Here is a 14624-nt window from a genome sequence, read left to right as displayed (position 1 = left end):
TGATATAGCATGCACATAAAAATAACAAGACAGCATTGTGTCTTCTTTCATTGTCCTTAATGGATAATTTGACAAAGGGCGCAATCATTCAGAAATTGTCCACCTAGCTCTCATTGACTTCAGTGCAATCCAACAAACGTTTGGCTCCAGTTTTCCTCCGGTTTGCCTCCCTCCAGTGCAATCAATCTGCCAGCTGGAATTGTCAGACCAAGAAAGTGGCGTACAGTGCTGTGCGTGCCCTTTGCTTCTTTACACATAGCTTTGTAACACTGTGTATGTGCCCTTAAAGGAATAGTTCACCAAAAAAATACTTATTTCCTATCAATTACACATTTCATGAAGCCTTGAATTCATGGAGATTTTTTTTGTTTAAGCCAATAATTTAAATGACATTGTGGCTGCTCAGTAGGAGATTCAATTGCAGGTCAATTGAGTCTCCTACCAGAGACTCTGCCGGTCATCAAATTATTGGCTTAGGAATGCGACAAAAACAAAACAAATCTCCATGAATTCAATGCTTCATGGGGTGTGTAATTGATAGAGAATAAGTCATTTTTGGGTGAACTACTCCTTAAAATCAGCCTTACGCGTAACGCAGCACGTAGACTCACTGGCCTGGCCCAATGAGCTCCAGAACGTGGCAGTAAAACGAGGTGTCAGGCGAGAAAGAGACGTGAGACGACCAGGCCATCATAACAGATGAGGAGTGCTATCACTCCCAGATGTTTAGACTGCATGTGTTCTACATGTGCCTGGGCACGTGAGTTACTCATATAGGCTCTATGTGCAGCAGCCATATTGTAAAGAAATTGGGCCTCTTCCTTACTTCCTTCACAGGTCTTTTTGGTTCCATTTGTACGTTCTCAGAGTTACAAACCCATAAGGGGCCCTTTTGAACCCCCTCAAGGAACCATGAGGGTACCTGGGCCACACTTTGAGACCCACTGGTGTAGCAGTGTTTCCAGTGAGCCAACATGCACAATATCAGCACCCTGACTCTGTTTGACCTGAATGGAACAGAGCCTTAATTAGTATAATTGGTAGTAGTAAGTAAGGAAGAGGTCAAATTCTTTTCCAATAGGGCAGTCTTTCTTAGAGCCTAATACCAATCTCTATGCCGGCCTTCTGGAACTGTCTTCAACCACTTAATGGACGACTTCACCCATTTTCAACCTTTCTTCATATAATTGGTCCTCACTCATGATAATATGGCATATATGGCTCACATCACGTCACATTGAGAGAGAGCATGAAGATATTAATATTTTTGAAAAATAATAGGTCCACCAGGCTGAAAGTGTCTGGGGCTCCACTGCATTATCTACATAGTGCATCGTGTCTGACAAATATCTTTTGGGTAACCAATGTGCAAGAGGGAGGCAGGTGCATAGATGTGTAGACCCTGTGTCCCTGAGACCCTATACTGCTTCTGGATGACACTGAATCAGCCTGCTTCCCCTCAGAGCACAGAGATGTTGGCAGATTTACATGGATTGTGCTGTATTATAATAAGAACAAGAAGCAGCCACCGCAGAGGGAAGGAGGCCGATGACACTGGGTCACCGTGAGCTGCAGTCTGTGTTTGGAACTCTTGATCTGGGACGAGTAGGGGTGTCAAAATATCTCCTGATTTGTCTCTCTGAAAAAAGCCATTTTAGTGTCAGAATGTTAGGAAGATTGTGTGGCTTGTGACGGTTGGGTCTAGTATTTAGGTCAGTGGCCATGGGGCTAGAGATTATTATTCAGAAGCTGTGGTCACGTTCACTCTCCCATTGGAAATAATAGACTCCAACCTGCTTCCGGTCTCCTAAAGAAGCGTCTAGCTTACGTCACGCAGATACAGTATACGGGAAATAAAAACCAGTTGGGCAGTCTTTCTTTCTTTCTTTTCTTTCTTTTTGTATTGGCTACAGTTATGCACAGAGCCTTTTCAAGGGCTTTTTGGGGAGAAATGAAACTGACTTTAGTCACAGCTGATGCTTGTTCTGCAAGCCTCCTTGACCTACTTTAGTGTAAACTGTAAAGTCCAGCAAGAGGCAATGATAATACTTTGCATTTCTGCATGAACAAATACAGTACATATCCAAGACTGGATCAAAGGATTTACAAGCAACCCTCTCTGGTATCATGGTAAAGTGCTTCACAAAATAAAGTTTATTAAACGTATTATTAACTCAGACTCCACCACAGCGAACTGAAGATGATAGTTGATCATTGGAAAAACATAAAATGTAGTATCATATCGTTATCATAAGCCCAACATCATGTATCGCAGTGGTTCTCAACCTGTGGGTCAGGACCCCCAGTGGGGTTTGCACATTATTTATTTATTTAATTTTTTTGGGGGGGGTCCCCAGATGACAGTGAAATAACAAATTAAGGACTTTTAAGACATTTTTAATACCTAAAAAACGGGGGGGGGGGTCATAAAGAAAATAAATAACACCATTACTGCATCAAAAGTAATCCACAAACTACTAATACTATAAAAACTGGTCAAACATAGGCCAAATTGTCAAATAATATAAGAAAGAGGCAAACATTTTGAAAATGTATCTGTGGAACTGAGTCAAACTAGGCCTAAATGTAATCCCTCAACTCCTACATTCCAAGTGCTTGTTAAGGTGGGTGGACCCCAGTTCACCCCAGTTCAAATATGATTATTTTGGGGGGTCCCCAGTTCAAATATGATTCTTTTGGGGGGTCCTCACTTCAAATATGATTATTTTGAGGGTTCCCCAGTTCAAATATGATTATTTTGGGGGGTTGCGGCCTGAAAAGGTTGAGAACCACTGATGTACTGTATTGTGACCTTGGTGACAGCCCTATAGGAATGAGTGACTGTACCTCAGAGATGACAGGCTTGCAGTAACCGGCTCCGAACATAAGGTTCTCTACAGACATGGCAGATGGCTCGCTCCCACCTTCTGGAGAGCCCTTCCCTAGCCATGAGCCCTTCCCAGTGCGTGCAAAGCTGCAAGGTGGGGAAAACAAAAGAGGAGCATACAGAGAAACACCATAAAGTGAGAAGGAGAGGGACAGGACAGAGACAGTCTGGCACACCAAAACCATGCAGAGAGAAGGAGATGCTGTACAGTGGTGGAAAAACGTACTCAGATGTTTTACTCTAGTAAAAGAAGCAATACCACAATGTAGACATACTCTATTATTATAAGTAAAAGGCCTGTATTCAATGTTTTACTTAAGTAAAAGTACAAAACTATTGGCATGAAAATATACTTATAGTACCAACAGTAAAAGTACTCTTTATGCATGATTTTTTTTTTTTTAAAGCTTTCAAAATGTGTCAAAATCGTTCGAAAATAGCCAAACTACAAGCTCACAACGCATCGCAATGTGACGCATTGAGAGCTTGTACATCTGCTATTTTCAAATTGCATATAAGTGGTTAACATATGTTTTGTAATAATAATCTAAATCTGCAAAGTAGTAACTAAAGTTTAGTAAATAATTGTAGTGGAATAAAAAGTGGTAGTGGACTGGAAGTATTGAAAAACAGCTAAAAGTACCTCGAAATTATACTTAAGTACAGTACTTGAGTGAATGCACTTAGTTACTTTCCTGACACCCACCTGACACTGTCTAACATAATCAATCAAGCCCTGCTGTAATCTTCATAATGAATGACCAAGCATTTACTTTAAGGTACTTCTTCTGCCAGGTGGATACATCAGATAATTGTTTGGCTCTCTATATTGTTCAAGCAGCAGGCCGACACACTCTTTCTTAATTCAAGCTGCCAAACCCTCTAGTAAGAAGCTGCCAGCGCGGCAGCAGACACTGTAAAATGTTTGGTGCAATGCAAAAGGTAATTCATGGTCCACAAGGATTGCTGGTACTGCTGGTTTTCTATCCCAGTTGGTTGCCAAAGTGGAGTCCGGGGACCACGGTTAAATAATAGTTATTTTCATTTTAGTTTAGTTTTAGTTTGTTTTGCCTTTTTTTCCCTAATTCAGTTAGTTTTAATTAGTTACTAGAGCAGGGGTGTCAAACTTTTCAAAAGTTTTTATTTTTGAAATTCTCTTTTATTCTCGTTTCCATTCATTTCAGTTAATGAACATGTTTTCGTTGCCGGGGACACCCAGGGGTCCTTGAGGAGGTTAATATTGCATCCAAATCAGTTTAACCACCCTATGTTATACTTAATTTTGTGACATTTCCAAAAAATATTGAAGAATTGTGAAAATCTTGACATATTTAAAACATTTAAAACACAAATCTTCTCTCATGAGGGCCCTGGCAACATTTATTGTCAGATGGGTGGTCCGTGGGGGACCACTGCTCTATCCAACCAGGGAGTTGTGCCCCTATAGGATCTGGGACACCAGCAGGTCAATGAAGTTCCTGGTAGTATAGAAATCCAGAAGCACTAGGGGTCTCCATGGACCAGGCTAAAGAATAAGGCACGCACGCACGCACGCACGCACGCACGCACGCACGCACGCACGCACGCAGAGTCCTTGACGTGAACATTTTGAGAACCACTCCTTTTTCCCTCTACACTAAATCTCAAATGTTAGCCCAATAGGGATGCTAGGGTTCAGGTGGTTAAAGTCACAGGATAACAGATGACAACACAGGCAGAGAGACAGCGGATGACAGCAAGGACTTATTTCGAAATGGTCAGGAAAATGTTTGACCATCTGAAAACACACTTTCAAAAATCACAGGTGGATGGAGGGAGGGGGGCCGTGATCTTTGGTGCCTCCTCGGGGGGTTCTGGACCGTTGAGAACCACTATTAAAGGACCATATCGTCGCTGATAGACAGACCGTCCCATCCAATCACCTGCCAAGTAGCTTGAAAAAAGGGACCGCCGTCTTGCAGCGGTTGGGCTACCGAGGTCCCAGATGGAAGTACTGTAGGCTGTGAGAGAAATGTGTGAAGCAAGCTTCTTCCATCTGGCAGAGTCAGGTTGCAAAAACCTCTTATTAGTTTTATTATACATATTTTAACTTTGTGTTGTTTTTTTTCGTAAATTAACGCCCTACTGCGTTTTGAGCTTGTAGTACTGCTACTTTTCCTATTTTTGAATTTGAATTCTGAAAAGAAACCGTTTTGGACATACTTATGAGGTTAATTTACACCCAACAGAGACGATAGATATACTGTAGTCTGGCATTTTTAGCGCACTGTCCGCCACTCATGGTAATTAAAACACAGATTGATAAGCCTAGCCAAAACATATTCCCTAGAGGAGACTGACGAACAAAAATGCTGAACAAAATTCAAAAGTGAATGACTTCTCATCCCACGCAATGATGTTTAGCCATCACTGACTCAATTATTCAGGTCATTTCCATAATGTTTTAATGACTATGGGAGTATTAGAACGTAAAATGACTGCACTTGTTCACTGTTCACTTTATTGCCACTAATGCAGCCACTTACTGTGTGTGTGACTGGACTATTTATTACTGTATAGACATATTTGCTACAGGTACGTATAGAATCATTGTCTCACAAATCTATAGTTGTGGAGAAGCTATTTTAATTATTTTTCTATTTATTGATTTTTTTAAACGTTTTAAACGTTAACTTCGCTATTATGTTTTATTCATATTACTATGTATTATTGTATTGTATTGATTTTTTTGCAACGATTCCACAGCCTGCAGCTGTATTTTAAGCGCATGTGATAAATGAAAATCTCGAAAGGTAAACGGTATGGGAAATATAAAATGAAAGCCGTTATTGGAAAAAATTGTCTACTGTATGTTTATGGACGATATTACAGTATGGCCAAAACCTTGAATTGACAATGGCTTGTATTGATAACAATATGGTCCCTTAATAACCCTGCAGGTGTAGTCCACCCCACTGGTTCTCAACGTGGGGTCCAGGGACCCCCAGGGGTCCTGTAGAACGTTCCAAGGGGTCCCCAGAAATGAATGATAGATAGGAATCAAATGAACCCATACAGGGTATGTAACTCAGAGTGTGCAAATGGAACTAAATGCCTGGACCATTGGCTTACAAGTCTGTAACTTGCGCACTCTCAGAGTTAAATTAACAGATCTTACAAAGTCCATTAGGGTCCTTGGGGGGGGGGGGGCAGCAAAATGTGTTAATACAGCGTCACAATAATTTCAACCACTTTAACCATATTTTATACTTTGGCTATTCAAAAATAGCAGATTTACAAGCTCATAGCGTGGCACCGAGTGCCACGCTACGAGCTTGTAGATCTGCTACATGGAGACAAACATCTGACAAACATTGAGAATCACGGGTCGTATACCTGATTAGCGGCTGGTGTAAGGCAATCAGTGAGGCATGGATGGAGATGGAGATTACAGACAGGTGGAAGTAGTCGAACATGACAGGGACGTGGTGATGGAGACCTCTCCGCGGGTGGAAGTGAAGGCCCAGGGTTCGACTGCTGATCAGCGGTACGGTCGCTATCTCCGCCAGCCTGCGTTAACAGGAGAGAGCGAGAGCAGGGATTAAAGCAAAAAATATATATCTCACGACTGAAAAAGAACTTTAATCCATGTGAGAGATCGGGTGATTTAAACCAGGGGTCTTCAACAGGGGGTCCTCAGAGTTACTACAGGGGGTCCACCAAATCTTTGTGAGATATGATTCTTTTTTTTTACCTTAACCACTTGAACCCTAGCATCCCTTTTCTGAGGAGAACTTTAGCCAAAAATAGCAGATCTACAAGCTCACAACGCCTCGCAGCGCGGGGCGTTGTGAGCTTGTAGATCGGCTATTTTTGGCAAAGAGGTGTATAGGTGTAGAGGGAAAAAAGAACAGTAAAAGAAAAAAGTGTTTAATCTGAAACACAATTGTAGGCTCTCAGCTAGGGGGTCCTTGGGCTGAAAACGTTGCAGACCCCTGATTTGAACGATCATAAAGTGAGTCCCACAAATCTATTCTAATGGTTAACTAAACAGAACAAGCTAAACAGAACAAGGCAACTAGCTTCTGTACACAGCCAAAAAACAGACAAATCATCAAAGTGATCATTTACTTGTGACGCTTACTACTGTACATGTATGAATGCGGGACTCAGTGAGGTATTCAATGTGCTACAGCCCTCATTTTGTTGCTGTCGAGCAGAAGCCTTGTATCTCCATATTTGGATGGATGCACACATTTTAAACTCCAGAAACGAGGCCAAAACTTACTGCTGCTCATTGTCAGTGAAATGCAGGTCCAGCTTCAGCTGAAAGTCCACCTCACTCATGGCCTCCTCGACCTGTATGAAAACAACAACACAGAATTACAATTTACAATTGAGGCATTTAGCAGACACTCTCCTCCAGGGCAACTTATGAGTGCGAGATCAGAGTAAAATGTCATGAACCCATTTTTGTCTGCTCCGTCTGTGTCCCAGAGGAGGGCTGTGGACAGTTCAGAATCCCACCTACCACTGACATCCAAGCTGATAGAAACCGCAGGCTTCTTGTGTTAATAAAAAAAAATTAAAAAATCATTATCTTGTTTGAAAATTAAAAAAAAACAGCCTTACGATGATGTCACTGGTAGGCGGGTTTCTGAACTGTCCACCAGCCCTTCTATGAGACACAGACATAGTAGATTTTTCTTTTTACCATTTTATCATGAGCATTAGTGAGGAACATTTACAGTATATGAAAATAGGTTGAAAATGGGTTAAGTCCCCCTCCCCCTCCGGTCATTCATTTTTATGGCCCGTGGGGATATGTTTCTGGTCAGACTGAATTAAATATGCATATCCTTTTGGGAAATGCAGACCGTCTTATATGTTCACTATTTATGTTTCATGATATTGTGATATAACAATTTAATAAAACATTTACAGTAAGTAAATCCCATTATAACCCTGCATGGTGTGGGAACATTTTGTCAAACTATTTGTCAAAAATCTCAATCTCTAAAGTAGCACATCTACTAGCTCACAACATGTTGTGATGCAACCCGTTGTGAGCCTCAAAAACATAATCGTCTCTGTTGGATGGAAACCTCATTATGTCTAAAACTGTCACTTTTCAGGATTCAAATTCAAAAATAGCAAAAGGAGCAGGTCGACAAGCACGAAGTGCGCCGCTTCTCACAGCATTTCGAGCTTGTAGATCTGCTACTTTTGGTGCTTTTCGTGTGACGCTGTAGTATGAACAAGTAGAGCGCTAATTTACGAACAAATACAACAAATTTGAATATGGAGATAGGAGGCTTCTCCCGACAGCAGCAAAATACAATATACACACTTAAATGGTTAAGAAAATACCCCCCCTATGTTTCTTTTACAAACCGAACCCTGCTCATTATCTCTGAGCAGACACAAGCACAATACAGGAGCAGCCATACAACCGTTTCCATCAACGTATTGATATGGTGCATTGAGTAAAGCAACACATGTGGGACCCACACAGCTTGGAAACAGAGGTCTATTTTTATCTGTCCAATCTGTAGGCTGAGAGGAGCTGATAACCTCTGGAAGGTTAATGACAAGGAGCCTCGGGGAACGGGCATGACGGCTGAAATCAGATAGGCCCACATTTAATGAAATTGTCTAAAGCATGCGGTTTCCCACAACCCTTTCTGGATCGGGGGTGGGCCCAAACTCGGAAATCTCGAAAAGCCTTTGCAAACCCGGTGAACCCACCCATCATGACCACTGACGTGTTATGTGGTCAGATGGGTGGGCCGATTAATGATCAATCGATCGACTGTGTTACGGCTCAGATCAATGGACCCAGTGTAGTACACTCTCTAAGTCATTGGTTCTCAAAGTGGGGTCCGGGGACCCCCAGGGGTCCTTGAGGGAGTTCCAGGGGGTCCCCAGCTAAATGATGGATAGTTAGGAACCAAATGGACCCTTATGGGTCTGTAACTCTGAGAGTTAAATTGACATAGATTTTACAATATAAATTGCGGTCCAAGTGATAGAAATGCCATTAAATGGGGGTCTGTAGCCCATCTTCTCTTATGGGGGTCCCTGGCATATCTTTTGAAATGGGGGTCCGCGGGCTAATAAGTGTCAATTTGGGGGTCCTTGACATGAAAAAGTTTGAGAACCACTGCTCTAAGTTCCTGTTTATCAGGACACATCACAATGAAAACAAGAATCAACTGGCCAAGAGGCAGGTAAGCTATAGGATTTCACAGGAAAAAACACAGACATAACAACACAGAGCATGGCTTATGACAAACAGACAACTGAAATGACTCACCACATTTAAAAGAATACAATAAACAATAAAAGAGGCAATTAAAAAAGGGGGCTTCACCTCAAAGCAGTAACAGCAATTGGTAAGAGCTTCCGTGGTGTAATCTTTAAAAGGAGCCTTGGGGATAGCTGACGGATGAAATCAGACTACATATAATGAAACTTTCTAAAGGTTTAATTTCAGCGTATGCCAAGAGTGGGGATCCGCGTCATCTGAGAACGAAAGCACAGCGTGGGTGCTGGTGACATTTTGCAGCACACTGTGACAGTCATTATTTCAGACGTGATGTCAAAACATGAGCAATACTGTAGCTTTGATACAGACCATTAACCACTTAAACCCCATACATGGTTGAGCGGAGTCCCTCAGGGCTCTATACTAGTGTCTTTTCTGTTTTCTGTCTTTGTGGAGGGAAAGCCTTCGCCGAAAATAGCCGATCGACAAGCTCACGACGCTGTCGTGAGCTTGTCGATCTGCTATTTTCTGTGAAAGCTTTCCCTCCACAATAAGGATGCTGGGGGTTTAAGTGGTTAATTTACATCTGGGAAGTACACTGGATCATGTTCCAAAGCTTAACAGTTTTATTTTGGTTCCTTTTTACACCATTATTGGACGTCCAATGGTGTAAAAAAGGAACCAAAATAAAACTTTTATGATCCAGTGTGCAGACCTTATTTTTCTTTATGGATCCTGACCTCGGCCAAGCACCTGGTTTTTAGTGAGTGGATGTGCCTGCTTTATTGTTCTCTTCTGTCATTTATATCTGGGCCCACCGGAATTGCCTCTAACCCCCCACTTTACTTGAGTGTTTTGATACTTCTACTCCACTACATCATAGAGGCAAATATGGTACCTTTTTACTCCACTATAGCTATTTTGACAGCTTTAATTACTAGTACTTTGAAGATTTTTTGTAGACATACTTATAAGCCCTATTTTATATGTCGGCTATTAGAAAATAGCCAATCTAAGCTCGCAATGCATGGCATTGTGACCCATTGTAGATCTATCTGTTATAAAGCTGCTTCTTTATTTTTTTTAAAGTTTGACACATACAAATAAATTAATCTTTGGTACAGTAGTACTTACTGTAAGTCAAATGTTGAATACAGGCCTTTTACTCATAAGAAGTTACATTTTATATTGTGGTTCTGCTACTCTTACTTGATCAGTATGGTGAGCGGTGGCTCCTGAGTGGAGTGAGAATAGACTCAGTGGATTGGACGGGGTCATATGGGGGTCATTCTTGCCCACGGTGGGACCACTGTACTGAAGACACTTCATCAATAAGCTGTCTGGCGTGTTTACAGGACTGATCCATCCACCTGCTCCCTCGGTCAGTCTGGGGCTACATGCAAATCACCTCCCTCCACTTATTAAACAACATGAACTCTGCGACCGGCCGCGTGGGCGTTGGAACTCAACCTATTTGGTCTAGTCGAGTGTTTTGTTATTGTCGAGACGTGTCAAATGAACCTGAACCTCTTCGCTCACACAGTGCATATTATCAACGCTGACAGGTGGACACCTTTTAGGTCCAAAAACGGTTACTTTTCAGGATAAAAACACAAAACAAAACAAAACAAAAAACTGTGTTTTAATGGAGTGGTTCTCAAACTTGTTCATGTCCAGGACCTCCAAAATGATATGTATTTGGCAAAAAAACGTACTAAAAAAACATATGATATAAGAGTCTATTTCTAGAGTTACAATAACTTAAAGAGGCTAGGTGTACCTCAAGGATTGTGCTGTGCAACAGGCTCAGCAAACCAGTAAACCCCCCCGACACAGACAGCGCTGACATCTCAGCAGCGTGACTCACCTTCTCCCCATCCAGCAGCAGATGGACTTTGAAGTTCATGCAGTCGTTGACCACGACCTCCTCATTCCTGTACAGGATCTGAAAGATCCGGCTGAACACCGTGCCGTCGTAAACCCCCGGCGAGCTGAAGCTGCATTCGCCTATAAAGTGGGACAGAGAGCAGAAAGCAGTTTTGATTTTGACAGCAAATCTTTATTTAGTTTTAGTCATAGTCTTTTGAATAAAAGTCCATTCAGGTTAAGTCATATTTTAGTAATCTGAAAAGTTTAGTCTAGTTTTAGTTGACTAAAAATCATAAGATTATAGTCGACTAAAATGTATTTTGGCGGGCCTTCATGCCGTCGTAATGGCTGATTTTACACCTGGTTGCATGCTGAAAATAGACGATCTACAAGCTCACACGTTGTGAGCTTGTAGATCTGCTATTTTCAGAGCACCCGCCCTGAGCGCTACCAAACATAAAATGACGTGTCTTAGTTATACTGGATCTCTTCTCAACTCGTCCCTCCCTAACATTTTAGTCTAGTTTTTATTTGTTGACGAAAATGTCATTTAGTCTTAGTTTTAGTCATCATAGCTTAGTTTTGATTTAGTTTTGATTTAGTTTTCTTCAGTGAAAAAAGGTAGTCGAGGAACAATTTTCGTCATAGTATTAGTCGACGAAATCAACACTGGCAAAAAGAACAGAGGGACTGTGGTGGGCTTCAGTTAATTATCCCCCTTGTACTGTGCTTATGATGTGATTTTATATACAATACAGAGCACAGCCATATGACAAACAGACAACCGAAATTACTCACCTACTGTAGATAAATAAAATATAAAAGAATACAATAAAACAATAAAACAGGCAATTAAAAAAGGGGGCTACGCCTCAAAGCAGTAACAGCAATTGGTAAGGGCTTCCGTGGTATACTTTGTAAACTCAAACTGTGCTTATGATATGATTTTATATACTTTGCTGCTCTCTTTTTGAACCATGTCAGTTTACCACATGAATCCTAGCATCCTTATTCTGGGGGAAAACATTCGCCGAAGATATCAGATCTACAAGCTCAACTTGATCTGCTATGTTCAGCAAAGAGATTTTGAGGAAAATACTAGCAGTGGTTCTCAAACTGTTTCATAACAGAAAAAATAGCGCGGCAAGAAGTGATACGCTATGAGCTTGTATATCTGCTATTTTTTAATAGCCAAAGTATAAAATATGGTTAAAGTGGTTCAAATGATTGTGACCCCCTGGTACCGCCCCAAGGAACCCTGGGGGTCCCCGGACCCCACTTTGAGAACCAATGTACAGTACTAGAGGACCTAATACAGAGCCCTGAGGGAACCCGGTCCACTAAGTATGCAGAGTTTAATGCACATGAAACTGCCATTGCACTTTTTTTCTTTTTTTTTATCATGCACTTATGTATAATGGACTTTGTACATTTGATTTGCCTGTACCATCCTGCTATTTGACTTGTTCTTTGTTCCTTTCTTCTCTATTCTTTCTTTATCTATTCAAACTCTTCCTGTAACCACAAAGGTTGAGAGCTTGCATAAAAAAGTAATCGTGTGATGTGACAATAACGTTGATATTGATTCTGAAAGCTTAAGATGAATCTTTATCTTAATCAGGTAAAGTTCCAACGAAAATCAATCCAAATCTCATTTTGAAGAGAGACCTGAGTGCGTGCAAATATTCATTCATTAAACATGTAGCAGCCAATTTAACAGTTTACACAACAAAATGCCAACACAAAAAAATAGGATATAATAACAAAGGTCAAAGAAAACAATATTATACATACAGCTATCCCTCAGTTAAAACAAGAGGATGAAACAAAAATGATACAATGCTTCAAAAAGTACAGTGTTGTCCATTACTGACTTTTGTAACTGTTAACTTGAACGTGATCATGACCTTGACAGATTTGGCTCGAAAAGTAGCATCTCTTCGGGGCAGCCTACTGATCCTTCCCACCACATCACATCAAAATACAACCATCTGTTTTGACCTTGACCTTCCCCGTTACCTCGGGACATCCATTTCATCCAATCAGGAGAGAGAACCTGTTAAATCAGCGATGCACTGTCAGGCTACATTGGAGCCTAGGTGCCTGGACCGCTAGGCTAGGCCAAGACCATTAGGGGTTTTATGGAAGAAGCTTCTGAACATGTATTCTATTGCTAGTTTGACCAATTCAAATAATCTTCTATCCAGAACTTTAATCCAGTGTTTCTCAAAGTGGGGTCCGGGTCCATGGCAGGGTTCAAGGGTGTCCCCAGCAAAAGTAGTTAATATAAGATGGCCATGGACTATCATAACATGTAGCATCACAATCATTTTAACCACTTTATCCATTTATATTTTGGCTATTAAAAAATAGAAGATCTACAAGCTCACAGCACGTCACTTTGTGCCGTGCTGCGAGCTTATAGATCTGCTATTTTTATTAAATAGCGAAAATGTCTAAATCAAATCTGCGAGCGTGTGAATATTTTTCTTGGAAATCTGGAAAATAATCGAAAATGTTTGGATTTTTTTTTTTATAATCTTGAATTTCTTTAACATAAATCTTTTCTTCTGGGGGGTCCCTGGCACAAACTATTTTCAGATGGGGATCCATATCAATTTGGGAGTCCTCCTTGGCATGAAATAGTTTGAAGAAACACGGCCATACAGAAGACACGCTGGCTTCTGTGTGGAATCACAAATGACCGAAGTCAGTCGTGTGGGGAATGATAACTTTAATCCACGACGAGTGCTTTCTTCCACCATGCAGTGCTCTCACATTCAATGCTTCTTCCACCAGGCTAGTGCTCTCACATTTAGTGCACGTCCCGCTGCCCTGTCGCCACCACTGAGACTACTACGGGAGCATTTTCACAGCTAAAGTGACACAATCTCCTGGCCCCGCTGTGCACCGCGAGAGGCCTTTGAATGTGCTCTTTCCACCCTCGCTCTCTTGTTCCTCTCTCGCCCTCTGCCTCTCCACAGGTTACACCTGATAGCAGTGTGGCAGACAGCCGCAGCCAGCGTGAGCTATTGAGCTACGTGAGCTTAATGGCAGCGCCGCTGACACATGTTTGAAAGATGCACCTTAATCCATCTGGGAGTGATGCAGGCGTGTAAAGAATTGCAGTCAGGTTGTTGGAACTGTTGCAGCTTTTGCACACATGTGTACATGTGTGCATGTGTGATACTTAAGCTATTAAGCCCCCTAGACCAGTTAGTTCTCAAACTTTTTTGTGCGAAGGACCCCCAAAGCTGAATTTCCCCTTCAAAATATCAAATAGTCTAAAATGTATTTGTATTGCTGTGACAGAAGCCTTTTGCACACCTGAGAACAGTTGTTGACAGGTGCAGTATTATAAGTGAAGATGAAGCTGTTTACTAAAGTGATCATTGCAAATCATTGCAGCTCAGAGCGGAAAACAACTTCAGTCCTCGTTAGCATTTTAATTTACATAAACTGGCATAATTGGCAGAATACATATTTTCTTTCTTTTTTTTCCCCCTGTTTGTGCTCGATAGAGACAATAGAAGACCTAAACCAGGGGTCTTCGACATTTTTCAGGCCAAGGACCCCTTAGGTGAGAGAGAGATGAAGCAGGGACCCCCCACTACATATTGG

At 41.5% G+C, this 14624-nt stretch overlaps 1 protein-coding gene across 1 annotated transcript in view; it reads right to left on the bottom strand.

Annotated features, from left to right (window-relative positions):
* The window catches only part of fam135b (family with sequence similarity 135 member B), a gene marked incomplete at both ends in the record, with an annotated part of 61776 nt that overhangs the window by 29843 nt on the left and 17309 nt on the right, over positions 1 to 14624 (bottom strand). The window contains 4 exons of the mRNA XM_084080424.1: positions 2848 to 2974; positions 6263 to 6436; positions 7155 to 7225; positions 11002 to 11141. Coding sequence (XP_083936550.1) covers positions 2848 to 2974; positions 6263 to 6436; positions 7155 to 7225; positions 11002 to 11141 — 512 coding nt within the window. The remainder of the gene's footprint in view (positions 1 to 2847; positions 2975 to 6262; positions 6437 to 7154; positions 7226 to 11001; positions 11142 to 14624) is intronic.

The sequence above is a fragment of the Gymnoscopelus microlampas genome (assembly GCF_963454915.1).
Source record: "Gymnoscopelus microlampas genome assembly, chromosome: 15".
NCBI lineage: Eukaryota > Metazoa > Chordata > Actinopteri > Myctophiformes > Myctophidae > Gymnoscopelus > Gymnoscopelus microlampas.
Note: the sequence above shows the minus strand (reverse complement) of the source record. Positions and strands in the feature narration are given on the sequence as shown.